At 35.0% G+C, this 15,029-nt stretch overlaps 1 protein-coding gene across 1 annotated transcript; it reads left to right on the top strand.

The window, feature by feature from the left end:
• Positions 1 to 13,779: 13,779 nt before the first annotated feature.
• On the top strand, positions 13,780 to 14,739 carry LOC100617233 (olfactory receptor 1038-like). Its single transcript, XM_016422865.2, has one exon. It carries the CDS (start codon positions 13,780 to 13,782, stop codon positions 14,737 to 14,739), a length of 960 nt encoding a protein of 319 aa, XP_016278351.2.
• Positions 14,740 to 15,029: the final 290 nt, after the last annotated feature.

The following is a 15,029-nucleotide window of genomic DNA, read 5'->3' as shown; positions in this document are numbered from 1 at the left end:
GTGTAACCCTATGAAATTCACTGATACCCCCATTGCCTATCTCTTACCATTCTTCTGCTTTGGAACCAATATAGAGTATTGATTCCAAGATAGAAATTAAGAGATTAAAACATAAGGAAATGGGATGGAGCCAAAATGTTCGCTTAAAAGCGGTGAAAACTGAAACCACTCTGACAATCCTACCAAACTAATCTTTTAAAAGTGCATCAAAATACCAGAGTTAACAACTAACACCAAGACAGTGTGAGGGAATTCTCCCACTGAATCCAACTTGAAAGTAGACAGAGTCAATTTTCATGTGTTAAATGGGAATCAGAAGCAAAACTGTACACAGAGGAGTGCTGGCCAAACACTCTCCCCCACACATACACCTACTGCACCTGGTTCAGAGACAGGACAAAGGCTGACTTTGAGACCAGGACCATGACTGCACCAACAACAGGGCACCCCAGAAACCAGACCAACACCTTGAAGTCTCAGGCCATGTCACCAGTCTGAAGTAAAGCCCAGAAGTTCATATAACTTTGTTCAAGCCTGAACTGCTTGCAGGACTTATTTGTACAACAATATTTATAGCTGTTCTTTTTTATGGTGGCAAAAATTTGGAAACTAAAGGGATGTGTTTCAATTGGGGAATGGCTGAACAAATTATAGTATATGATGTTGATGGAATACTATTGTGCTATAAGGAATGATAAGCAGAATGACTTCAGAAAGAGCTAGAAAGACTTACATGAATGGATGCAGAGTGAAACAAGCAGAACTAGGAGGACATTATACACCATAATTGAAATATTGTTGAAGGGTTAAAAATGATCAGCTTTGTTATTAACAGCCATACAATGATCCAGGACAATTCTTAGGGACTTGCAAAAAAGAATGCTATATATTTCAAGAAAAAAAAAACTTTTTCAGTAGAAATGCATATAGAAACATGTGATGTATCAGTTATTTATTTGGTTATATATTTGGGGTTTTGTTTCTATGAGAATATTCAGTTACAAACATAAATAATATGAAAATATTTTTCTGTGATAATGTTAAGATAATTTTGGAAACTGTATCTAAAAGCTTCTTCTTAGTTATTGTTGGTAAAAATGCCAGCTGGTTGTCTGTTGAAATTGGGTCTTGTGAGATGAGATGAGCAGCTGATAGACCCTAACCCTAACACTAACCCAATCGCTAATCCTAACCCTAACCCTAAACCAAACTTTAACCCTAAACCTAACCCTAAAATTTTGCATCTCTGGCTCCGCCTAATAAAAACTAGCTAGCAGCAAGAGTCTGGGAGACAACTGTACAAATTCAAAACCTCTATTTAGTATTTTAAAGGTAAAGGAATTAAAGGATATTTGATAGGACTCAAAGATAAGGGGTTCCCTAAGTCTAAGAAGGAGTCTAACTCAAACACTCCCATCTCAAGATCTCTTACAAGAACCACTTCTATCTAGTAAAAATCAGATCTCCTATCTCCTTACTCTATTTCCCAAAACACTAACTAAATAACCTACTTCTAATATCCTTATAAACATATATATTTCTTAAAAACACTGTCTCCACAAGTTCTTCAGTCACTGCTGTACTGTCAGCCTGGTCAAACTTGAGCCAGGTCAACCAGAAATGGCTTCCCAGCCTGCAGGGTCAAAGACTTGTCTGCACTCTGCTGTGGTAAATAGGTAAAGACAAAAGATATTCTTGCTTCTTTTCTGTCAGCCTTGTTTTCTCCAACCCCTGCCAATCTGCCACTTCTCTCTTCCCAAACCGTAAATGTGGTATTCCCAAGATTTTCAAAGGGAATAGCCAGAGAGACTAAGGAAAAGCAGCCTCCAGGACCTTGCTTAGCCCCAGACACAGAGTGACAGTTGGACAACTCCAGATCTTATCAGCACCACAGAATTGCAACTGGACCTTGGCTCAAGGCTCAAACTAAGGAAGTCTGGCAGTCTGGTAGGATTCACTCCTGTCACTAACATCAAATCCAAGTCTATTTTAGGGCTAATAATAATATAAGTATCACCTCAATTGAATTTTGTCATCTCCACGAGTGGTGAGTGAAGAAGGGAGGGAGACAATGTAAATCATATAGCTTTGAAAAATGGATTTTGAGTGTTGTATTAAAATAAAAAAATAAGAAGGAAAACAAAGCTGAATGGAAACAATAAAGCAAGAATCTCTTATACAGCTCTAATTTCTCAAAAAATAGAAAAGTAAGTCAAATATATTTTTAAATATAAGCCATTATTCAGTTGATAAATTCTCAAAGGATATCAACAGTTTTCAGATGAAGAAATCAGTCATCTATAGTCATAAGAATGCTCTAAATCACTCTTGATTAGAAAAAATGAAAATTAAGACAGCTATGATGTACTTTCTCACACCTATCAGAGAGGCTAATATGACAGAAAAGGAAAATGATTAATATTGGATGAAATGCATGAAAATTGGGACACTGTTGATAGAGTTGTAAGTATGTCCAAGCATTTTGGAAATCAGTTTGGAACTATGCTCAAAAGACTCTAAAACTCTCCATAGCCTTTGATTCATAAATAACATTACTAGTTCTATATCACAAAGACATCAAAAAAAGGAGAAATGGACCTATTTGTACAAAGAGATTTATTGTAGTTCTTTTTGTGGTGGCAAAAAATTAGAAATTGGGGAGTTTCCTATGAATTGGGGAATGATTTCACCTGTTGTGGTATATGATTAGGATGGAATACTATTGTGCTATAAGAATGGAAAAACAGGATGATATCAGAAAAAAAAATTGAAAAACAAAGATATGAATTGATGCAAAGTGAAATTAGGGGAACGTGAAGAACATTGTACAAAGTGACAGCAATATTTTTTGAGGAAGTGAAATTAGGGGACAATGAAGAACATTGTACAAAGTGACAGCAATATTTTTTGAGGAACAATTGTCAATGATTTAGTTATTATGATTAATACAGTGAACTGAGACAGTCCCAGGGACTCATGATGTAAAATGCCATCTACCCTCTGAGAAAGAATTAATGGAGTCTGACTACTGTAAACCTTAAAATTACTTAGACTTATAAATGTTGGAAATTTCACCATTGGGAAATTTCATACTTGAAAAATTTCTTACTGATAGTCTATTGGAATGTGAACCCCATTGGCATGGGAGGTTCCTCCTCCTCCCTTCTTAAGATTACTTTAGGACAGAAACCTTTTGCTGAACAATGGAAAGGACTTTGACCTATGCTTAAGCATAGAACAGGAATTTCTTTGAGTCATGATTGATTTTAGAATTGATAAAATGGAGATACTTGGAATCAATCTCCACCCTACTCAGTCCTAACAGGATTGAGGAAGGGCTGCAGCATAGATCAAAATTTAATTATTCCAATCTCTACCCTACTCAGGTTAGCAGGATTTAGGAAGGGCTGTAGCAAAGGATCAAAGATTTAATTATTTGAGAATATGACCTTCAACAGACATGTGCAAAGCCAGAGACCTCTGGGCAGTCCAGGGTTAAGCTAGAGCCTCCATTGGCACAGGGAAATTGATGGACAGTGATTGGTAGATGTGAGAACTGAGGGGAGGGAACTTGGATGGTTTCCTTAAAGATAGAGGGGTCTGAAGACTCAGGGTGGTGGTTGAGGAGTTTGTCTGAGTAGTTGGAGTGTGCTCTGAGAAGCTTGCTCTGAAGGAAGCTGAAGGTGGGGGCCTTTGAGACTGTTTCTCCATTTTGGTCACGTGAGTAATAGGGACTGATCTCTTTTCTTTGCCCCAGCTATCTAAGGGCTTGGGCCTTTTGGCCCAGCCTAAACAGAAGGGGTATTTAAGCCCTATTCCCTTCTCTTCCCTATCGCTCTCTCTCTCTCTCTCTCTCTCTCTATCTCTAATTCCTTTCTTCCTCCTGTTTGTAATTAAACTCTATAAAAGGCTGATGGCTGATTTGAGTTTTCATTTAGGAATTACATAGCTGAATTCCTTGGCAACCTTAAATTAATATATATATATATATATATATATATATATCAGTCTTTTAAAGTGATTTCCTTGTCACACTACAGACTGAAACATTGTATATTACACTTTTTTTCAATTTTTCATTTTTCTTTTTAATTTAAGATTTCTAACACAAAATGACAAATATGTCGACTGAAACAGTCTATATTAAATTTTTTCTATTTTTCTTTTTTCTTTTTAAGATCTCTAACACAAAATGACTAATATGTCAAAATGTTTTATGTGATTAAACATGAAAAATCTCTAATAGCTTGTTTATCATCTTGAGGAGAGGGCAGAAGTGAGAGAGACAGAGGTAGAGAAAGATAATAGGAACACAATTTAAAACTCAAAACTTTAAAATAATTAGTATTTTAAATGTTTTACATCTTAATCAGAAAAATAAAATATTATTTTAAAAAACTATAGCCATTAAAAATAACTCATCTTTCCAACATAGAGATAATGGAGGAGTTGAATTTATAAAATTTAATGCTATTCACTTGCTTATATAAATAGTCAAAGGATATAAATAATTTTTAGAAAAAATAGTCAGTTATGCATAGGCACAGGGAATAAGTGGTCTAAATCACTACAAATTAGAGAAATACAAAGTAAAGCAACTCAGCTCTTACCTTGTACATATCAGATTAGTTAACATTATGGAAAAGGGAAATGACCAGGCCTACAACTGATGTGGAAAAATTGGGATACTAAAACACCACTGGTTGGATTATGAAATTGTCCAAACATTGTGGAGAACAATTTGGAACTATACTCAAAAAGCTATCAAATTGTAAATTCCTTTTGATCCAACAATACCAGTACAAGGTCTGTATCTCAAAGTTATGAAAAGGAAAAGGGAAGTGCAATGAATCTGCATACCTATGTAAACTTTACTGTGCAATACTGTGCATACTTTGTTATTAACTTGATCTTTCATTTCATTCATCTATCTTAGGATGGTATTTAATATATCCATTTTAGTATATTTTGAGAATTGCATATAGATATGATTTTATATGCCTTTGTTACACATTAAGTGAAGTGGAAATAGAGGGGCAAAATTTTAGTCATTTTAAAATAAAAGGATTTTGGTGGCAAGGACATTATTTTCTGGTTCTTTAGTGCTTATAACTGAAATGACTACAAATGTAGTAGTCTGTCTGTGCATTGGTTACTAAGTCCTAGACTGTCATGCAGCTCTTGATGGAGGCGGTAGTGGAAGTGATGTTGTTGGTTACCTGGTACAGGATGCTTTCTGTTTCTCCCAGTGTTCCTAACTGCTATATAACTTCCCATGGGAGGATTTCAGTACTAGTCATAGTGATCTCAAGTGCTCTACTCTATCAACTCTTCCATCAACTGGCATCAAAATTTCCTAATAATCGCATACTGTCACTCTTGATTCTTGAAGCTTTTCTCTTTAATGTACTGGATGGTTCAACCAAATTGATGTTCTTGTTGTTCCTTTTTTCTCACCATTCAATTGTATAAGAAAGAATTGGGGAAGATTTTCAACTTTACATGTCCAAACTGCCACTTCAAGCTGCCTGTGGGACCTCTGTATTACCCCAGAGGGAGGAAGAGGGAGGAAGTGCTTACTTTGAGCTGCTGGATGGAGGCAAGGCAGGAAATGCAAAAAAAAAATGTCCTTAGGCACCAGGAAGAGAGGGAATGGAGCAACTCCTTCAGTGCTGGCTTCTCACACCTTAATAATAATACCCTTAATAATAATATATGTATAACCCCAATTGAATTTTGTCACCTCCAGAAGTAGTGAGTGAAGAAGTGAGGGAGACAATGTAAATCCTGTAATTTTGAAAAAGTAATTTGGAATATTTTTATTACAATAAAAATTTACGAAGGAAAACAAAACTGAATAAAAAAAATACAGCAAGAATCTCTGACAAATATAATTCCTCAAATAGATAGAAAACTAAGTCAAATTTATTTTTTTAATATAAGCCATTATTCAGTTGATAAATTTTCAAAGGATATCAACAGTTTTCAGATGAAGAAATCAAAGTCATCTATAGTCATAAAAATGATCTAAATCATTCTTGATTAGAAAAATGCAAATTAAGACAACTATGAGGTACTATCTCACACCTATTAGATGGGCTAATATGACAGAAAAGGAAAATGATTAATAGTGGATGAAATGCATGAAAATTGGGACACTAACACACTGTTGATAGAATTGTAAGTCTATGGAAACATTATGGAAATCAGTTTGGAACTATGCTCAAAAGACTCTAAAACTGTCTGTAGCCTTTGATTCATAAAAACCATTACTAGTTCTATATCACAAAGACATCAAAAAAGGAGAAAAGGACCTATTTGTACAAAGAGATTTATTGTAGCTCTTTTTGTGGTGGCAAAAAATTAGAAATTGGGGAGTTTCCTATGAATTGGGGAATGATTTCACCAGTTGTGGTATATGATTAAGATGGAATACTATTGTGCTATAAGAATGGACAAACAGGAGGATATCAGAAAAAATTGAAAAAAAAGATGTGAATTGATGAAAAGTGAAATTAGGAGAACCTGAAGAACATTGTACAAAGTGACAGAAATATTTTTTGAGGAACAACTGTGAATTCCTTAGTAATTCTGATTAATAAAGTGAACTGAGGCAGTGTCAGAGACTCATGATGTAAAATGCAATCTCCCCTCTGAGAAAGAATTAATGGACTCTGACTACAGACTGAAACATTCTATATTACACTTTTTTTCTGTTTTTCTTTTTAAGATCTCTAACACAAAATGATTAATATGTCAAAATGTTTTATATAATTACACATGAAAAATTTCTAATAGCTTGCTTATATTGAGGAGAGGGAAAAATTGAGAGAGAGTGACAGAGGTAAAGAAGGATGATAGGAAGACAATTTAGAATTCAAAACTGTAAAATAATGACTATTTTTAATGTATTACATGTTAATGGAAAAATAAAATATTATTAAAAATAAATGTAATTGTAGCCATTAAAAATACCTTATCTTTCCAACACAGAGATAATGGATTTGAGTTTATAAAATTTAATACTATCCAACTGCTTATATATAGTCAAAGAATATGAATAGTTTTTAGAAAAAAATAATGAAAGTTATGAATAGTCTCAGAAAATAAGTGGTCTAAAGCACTATAAATTAGAGGAATGCAAAGTAAAGCAACTCAGCTATTAACTTGCACCTATCAGATTAGCTAATATTATATAAAAGGTAAATAATCAGTGTTACAAATGACGTGGAAAAATTGGGATACTAAATCACCATTGGTTGGATTGTGAAATTGTCCAATCATTCAGGAGAACAATTTGGAACTATAACCAAAAGGCTATCAAATTGTAAATTCTCTTTGATCAAACAATACCAGTACTAAGTCTGAATCTCAAAGTTATCAAAAGGAAAAGAGAAGTGAACAGAATCTGCATACCTATGCAAACTTTACAATACTATGCACACTTTGTTATTAACTTGACCTTTCATTTCATGAACCTATTTATCTTGGGGTAGCATTTAGTGTCTACATTTTAGTATGTTTAGAGAATTGCATAAAGGTATAATTTTATATGCCTTTGTTTCACATTAAGTGAAGTGTGAAAAGAGGGGCAAAATTTCAGTCATTTGACAATACAAGGATTTTGGTGGCAAGGACATTATTTTCTGGTTCTTTAATGCTTATAACTGAAATGACTACAAATGTAGTAGTCTGTCTGCGCATTGGTTACTAAGTCCTAGACTGTCATGAAGCTCCTGATGGAGGTGGTAGGGGAAGTGATGTTGATGGCTACAAGAAAGCTACAAGATGCTTTCTGTTTCTCCCAGTGTTCCTAACTGCTACATAACTTCCCAAGGGAGGATTTCAGTACTAGTCATAGTGATCTCAAGTGCTCTACTCTATCCACTCTTCCACCAACTCGCATTAAAATATCCTAACAATTACAAACTGCCACTATAGATTCTTGATGCTTTCCTCTTTCATGTACTGGATGGTTCAACCAAATTGATATTTTCAATGTTCCTTTTGAGAAAAAAAAATCATTTTTTCTCTCCATTCCATTGTATAGAGCAGAATTGGGGAAGATTTTTCAACTTTGCATGCCCAGAAGGCAACTTCAAGGTGCATATGGGCCCCCTGTATTACCCTAGGGAGAAAAGAGGGAGGAAGTGCTTACTTTGAGCTGCTGGATGGAGGCAAGGCAGGAAATGCGAAAAATGTCCTCAGGCACCAGTGAGAGAGGGAATGGAGCACCTCCTTCAGTGCTGGCTCCTCACAGGTACAAAGGCTTCACTGGTATAGGGTGTACCATATTTTCTTGTGTAATGAATGCAATTTTCTGACGGTTGTATTTTTAGTTTTAAAATATCAATGTACTAATCTACTACAAAATAAAATTTAACAAGCCAATGTAATACTTCACAGTGCAAATAGATGCCACAGAACTCGAGTCAAGCAGCCAAACTGGGCCAGAAAGAACAAGAGAGCAAAGGCCTAAGCATGAGTAATATCAACATCTAGTGAGGAGACTTGGACCAGATGCTTAAGTGTAAGCAAACCCATGGCCTAGTCTGAGCTAGGGGAGCTGAGCAGCTTAAAAACAAAAACCAAAAATAATGTCCTTTCTCACAATCATATACATATATGTGTGTGTGTGTGTGTGTGTGTGTGTGTGTGTGTGTGTGTGTGTGTGTGTGTGTGTACACACATATATATCCCTTATGATGTCAATATTCAGTCCCTAGATAGGACAACTTTATTATCAGTTTCCCCTATAAAATTTATGTTCCTGGAGGGAAAGCTTTTGTTTTCTAGGTTCTGTGTGAAGTAAATTATTTAGGGGACATTGGTCCTGATTACCAAATCTAGCCCTGGCATAACCATCAGGGTCACTGTGAGCCTTGACTATGATCATCAACATAAATATCAACATGCAATAGCACCTGAGAGGAGGAGAAAGAGGTGATTCAAAGGCTGACCCAGGAAGGAGAGGGTCATTTTAACTTCCACCCTTTAACAGACTGACTCCCTGGGCTGGCACTTGGCAAGTAGTAGCACAGGTGGGAGGTGAGTAAGTTGGGCTGAAATCTGGGATCTGATCTTCCCTTAACTTAGTTAAATTGAAATCTCTCTCTCTCTCTGTCTCTCTGTCTCTCTGTCCCTCTCTCTCTGTCTCTCTCTCTCTGTCTGTCTCTTTGTCTCTCTGTCTCTCTCTCTCTCTCTCTCTTTCTCTCTCTCTCTCTCTCTCTGTCTCTGTCTCTGTCTCTCTCTTTCTAAATTAATAAATTCCTAAAAATCTGGTGCTGAGCCTCCAGATCACTTTTTTATTTGTTCCAGTGCCATGTGACTAGAACATAAATAAACCCTTAACATGAGAATGGATACTAATCAATTCCTCTACTTCACTAATAAAAACACAAATGAATCACCCAGTGACAGATATGTTAATTATATCAAATTTTTTTGTGATCTCAATTAATTCTCAAAAGGATCTTGTGAGGTAAACCCTTCCCAAAATGGAAGTCTAACTAAATTCATGCATATGATTACAAATAGAAGTGTGAGGTACAACCAAGGCCTCTTGCCTTCTGTCCAATATTCTTGCCAAAACACAATATCCCAAATGGACTAATTTAAGGTCAAATGGAATTAGGTCCCACAAATATGGGTTGGAGGCATCCATTCCTTAATGATTCTGAAGCATGTAAATACAATTAAGGAAGATTTGTTCTTTATTCCCTTGAGAACTGTGATTTATTTTTAAATCCACATAGGGTTTTATGCTTGTCCCCAAAAGGAAAAAAGAAAAAAATATATCACTCAGTTTTCAGAATAATTTTGTGCAGAGGTAGAATAATTTTATTTCTAACAGAGATGACAGGTAAACTGGGTAAATCCAGCCTCTTTATCTCCCTTCTAGATTGTTCTACATTTCCTTGGGAAAGGTGTGAGTAGAGAGAATATTTTCAATAACCTACATGATAGAAAAAATAATAACAATTGAAGGATATATTCAGGGTATCTGATTAAGAATGCCCTGAGGAAAGAGCAGTGATCAGTCATGGAATCCTCAAACTTGAGGGGGAAAAAAGGATATTGGCCAGGGGCACAGATGAGTGGAAGAAGAATTAAACTTATATTCCAAAGTCCAGGATTTGACTTCTAACTTTGTATTGCCCTACCCAAGTTATGTCACTTTTTAGCCTTAGTTTCATCTATCACATATAGATGATAATGCTTACACTATCCTATCCTATCCTATCCTATCCTATCCTATCCTATCCTATCCTATCCTATCCTATCCTATCCTATCCTATCCTATCCTATACTATACTATCCTATACTATACTATACTATACTATACTATACTATACTATACTTTGTAAAGAGGGGACAGAGGGCATAAACATTTACAAAGTACCTATTTGAAATGTAGTGTTTGTGTGAGTGTTTTTTACATGTATTATTTTATTTGATCTCATTAATAGAAGGGAAGTTCTCTGGCAACTATAGAACACTGTAGAAATGCATAGTTAACAATACCATCTCTCCTAAAACCATTTATTTTCTTTTTCTTTTTCTCTTTCTGCTTTTTGTAACATTATTTTAGATCGGCATTCTCTCTACCAATCTTTCCTTCAAGAAATAATTCATCGTTTTCAAACTTGCAACTAAAATACACGATACCTTCACCACATATAACTCATCTACCTGTGAGTATAAAGACATATTCAGTAAGAAGATTTATTAAAGACTTCATTTGATCTGTGATCTAAGTCATGTGGGAATAATCTTGAGTGGTTCAGATAGCAAGTCACTTACATCTTATGATCCTATCAATCGTAAGTAATATGATGGCATGTGATCTCATTCCCTCAACAATGAGGGTCTAAATATCTCAAATTCAACATGTTAAAAATATAATTCCTTTTTATAACCACCAAACTCATCCCTATACCAGATGGTCTTCTTTCTGCTTAGAAAAACGCAATCTTTTCTGCCACCCATATTCACAATCAAGGAATCATTGCTGAATCTCTGCTCTCCTGCACCCATCTTCCCTGTCACATTCAGTAAATATGTTGCCCTGGCTTGTCAATTTTTCCTATGTTCCATTTCACAATAATTTTCCTGTCCTCTCCCTAATCTTCCTACCCAAGAAGCTCTATTAGGATGCTAGAGATCTGTGTCTAGATCTCTTTATATTATCTTAGTTACAATGAAGCATGCCAAATGATTTGTAGGAATATGAAATTTGACATTTCCAAAATTATCTTCATAATGCTAGATCCTAAATTTATCTCTCTCTCTCCCTCTCTGCTTGCTAAAAGATAAGTCAGAGTATAGATAATAGTTTAGATTGGAGACAGCTAAATTAGAAGTCTATTGCAATAATTCAGATAAACAGTGATAAGTTAATGAAAGTAGGGGGAGGCTGTGTCAGTAGAGAAAAGGGCACATATCCAAAGATATTGGGGGCAGAAAAAATGCCAAGATGTAGCAAATCATTGGATACAATGAGATAAAAGAAATTGAAGGGTCAAGGTTAATGTTAAGATTCTGTTCTTGGGTGAATGAGAGTATGGCTTTTGCCTCATGATGGGGCTATTTGAAAAATATGTGATACTAGGAGGAAGACATTGACTTCTATTTTTCACATGAATTTGAAATTATGCCTTTAGGATATTTAGTTTAAAATGTCCACTATTTGATTTCTGATATGATACTACAACTCGGTGTAGCAATTAAGGCACGATATATAAATTGTAAGAAAAATCTTTATCAAATGTTCATTATGCCTTCTGAAATGTGATGGAATCACATTAAAAAGTATAGTATAGTATAGTATAGTATAGTATAGTATAGTATAGTATAGTATAGTATAGTATAGTATAGTGTAAGCATTATCATCTACATGTCAAGAAAGAAATTTTGTGAAAAACCAGGAAGAAAATAGTATCCAGCAAGAAAGTTTGTTCAACAATAATGGAATAGATAATATTAACACCACATTTCTATAAAGTTCTAAATTTCTCAGATAAGTATCTCCCTACATATGAGATCAGATATGACAGAAAAGGAAAGGAAGAATCTGAATTAGTAAAAGGCAATTAGACTTCACAGTCCAGACAACATTTGCAACTCACTGAGAGTTAATAAATACCATTTTACTGCATATACTCTGTGTTCTAGGCAAATTGATCTATAATCTATTCCCTGACATTGACATTCCACTTCTTTTTTACCCAAATTATGACCTTGCAGAATCTGTCCCATATAACTGGAATGTAATCTCTCTTCATTCTTTCCTATCTAAAGAATTAACTTCCTTAAAATCCCATTTCAGATGCTTCTTTTTATGTATATGAACATATATATTCACATAAATATATATATACATATTAAACATATACTTGCATATAAGCACATCTCTTACACTTATTAATATGTTCCTTTATTTTAGTGTTTGGTTATACTTTGTTGTCTTAATATGTAGAGAGTAAAATGGTGGTTGGGTTGATTAATGGGTGGGTTATTTGGCTGGTTGTTATCCTTAATGCTTGAAAAAGACCAAAATGATATCATTTCTGGTACTTTTTGGCTTCTCCATAAATAGGATTTAAGTGAGACAGAGTCACAAAATTATAGGATTCACCATCTCTTCCAAAGTCATTAAAATCCCGTGGGAACATGAAAGTCAAGAAAACTGGTCATTGCTTGGGAAGCAGAAGATGGATGACTATGGCTTCTTCCATGCCTAACCAAGCACTAAGCACTACACATAATGTGTGTATGCTGTCTTTGTGGCCATTAGAACAAATTTTTCCCTTCCACCCCTTCTGGTAGGGCCAGTATAAAATTCTCATTATGCTCCTTCCACATGGATCTCCTCATCTGCCCTTAGAATTTCCATATTCCTTGAAGACCTTGATTCCATTGCAAATTCTTAAGGGAGACTCCCTGATTATATCATCATTCAGTCTAAGGACTTACCTTGTTTGATTTGTATTTTGCATTTACTTTTGTGTATTCATGCTGATTTTTCATGAGGGAATCTAAGCTGCCTGACATAAGAGGCAATTTTATGTTTTTCAATTTATCTTCAACACTTAACAGAGCTATTTAAATATAACAGGCTCTAAATGTTTGTGATTTTTTAATAGACTGGTTTTTAATAATTATGTAGCCCACCTGAGAGGCAAATATGGAATACAGTTGGTTGAGTACTGGATCTGAAGACAGTGAGAACTGAGTTAAAATCAAGCCTCAGGCATGTATCGGCTATTTAACCCAGAACAAGTTACTTAACCCCTTTCTGCCACAGGTTGGGAATAATATGGGGAAAATAACAGTATCCATTCTTTGGATTTGTTTTGAGTATTAAATGGTATTTGTAAAGTACTTAAGGCACAGTGCCTGGCAAACAGTAGATATTTACTTTATACCTGTCTTTTCTCATCCCTCCACTTCAAGTTAGAATTAGTTGTTTAGAAACAATATGATGATGAATTGGTTTTGTAGCCCTTTAGGCTTTCTGAAGTGCTTTAAATGTCTCAATTACTAAAGTAGAGATAATACTCTCATTTTTTATCATGTTATCACTCCTGTTGTATGCACAGAATGGATGATCTTAATGCTTAAATGAATGAAAAAAGCAAAAACAAAAGAAAAATCCCCATAATCATATCTATTAAATGTGAAATGGCCATTAAAAGGACTTGTGCATCTACAAAAGTCCCTCATCATTTATGTGGCATTGCAATTCTTCTTTCCACACAGATCATACCCATGGAATACATGGCAAATTTCAACTTTACTCAAGCAACAGAATTTATTCTCAAAGGGATTACAGACCGTCCAGAGCTCCAGGCACCACTCTTCATAATTTTCTTAGCCATCTACACAGTCACAGTAGTAGGGAATCTTGGACTAATTATATTAATCAGGATGGACTCTCGACTTCATACACCTATGTACTTCTTCCTTAGTCATTTAGCTTTTGTTGACTTCTGCTATTCCTCAGCAATCACACCAAAGATGGTAGTACATTTTGTAGTGAAGAAAAATACCATTTCATTCAATGCATGTGCAGCCCAAGTAGGATGTTTTGTTACGTTTGTAATAACAGAGTTTTATATTTTAGCTTCCATGGCTTATGATCGTTATGTAGCTATTTGTAATCCACTGCTTTACTCAGTCATTATGTCTCCAAAACTCTGTTTGCTCTTAGTTGTTATACCTTATGTATACAGTTTTTTGGTTGCACTGCCTAACACTATTCTCACTTTCCATTTATCTTACTGTGGCAGCAATGTCATCAATCATTTTTATTGTGATGATGTTGCTCTCTTGCCTCTGTCATGCTCAAATACTCACACAAAACATATGCTTATTTTTGTTTTTGCTGGGTTTAACACTATTAGTTCTTTATCGATTATCCTCATCTCCTATAGTTTTATCATTGCTGCCATCTTGAGGATTCGTTCTGCAGAGGGCAGGTTCAAAGCTTTCTCTACCTGTGGCTCTCATATGGTGACTATCACCGTATTATACGGTACATTGATCTTTATGTACCTACAACCAAAATCAAAAGACTCCCTAGAAACAGACAAAATATCAGCTGTGATTTACACAGTGGTCATTCCCATGTTGAATCCTTTAATATACAGTTTAAGGAACAAAGATGTGAAAGAGGCCCTAAAGAAGGTTCTAATTAAAGGATGCAAAACACTAAAAATGTTTCAATCTAGAATGTGAAGGTGTTTAAAAAGCAGTTGAGAGAAAGATACATTTTCCATTCATTTCAGTTGCCTTCATTAAGTTGAGTTCTGTGTCTCATTCATTCATTTATTCATTAAGTTCATTAAGTCATCTCAAGCCTTCATATTCATAGAAATTAATAATGTACTCGAGAGGATGTTGTGATAGTTCAGAGGTGCCAATCAGGTCACTCTTGACCTCATTATCAGCCAATTCAATGAATAAGGAGCCATGATATTGTGGTGAACATTCAATCCTTTAAAACTTAAAGGAAATGTTAACTTAGA

This window comes from Monodelphis domestica, chromosome 6 (genome assembly GCF_027887165.1).
Source record: "Monodelphis domestica isolate mMonDom1 chromosome 6, mMonDom1.pri, whole genome shotgun sequence".
NCBI lineage: Eukaryota > Metazoa > Chordata > Mammalia > Didelphimorphia > Didelphidae > Monodelphis > Monodelphis domestica.
The sequence above is the reverse complement of the archived record's forward strand: the minus strand, read 5'-3'. Positions and strand labels throughout refer to the sequence as shown.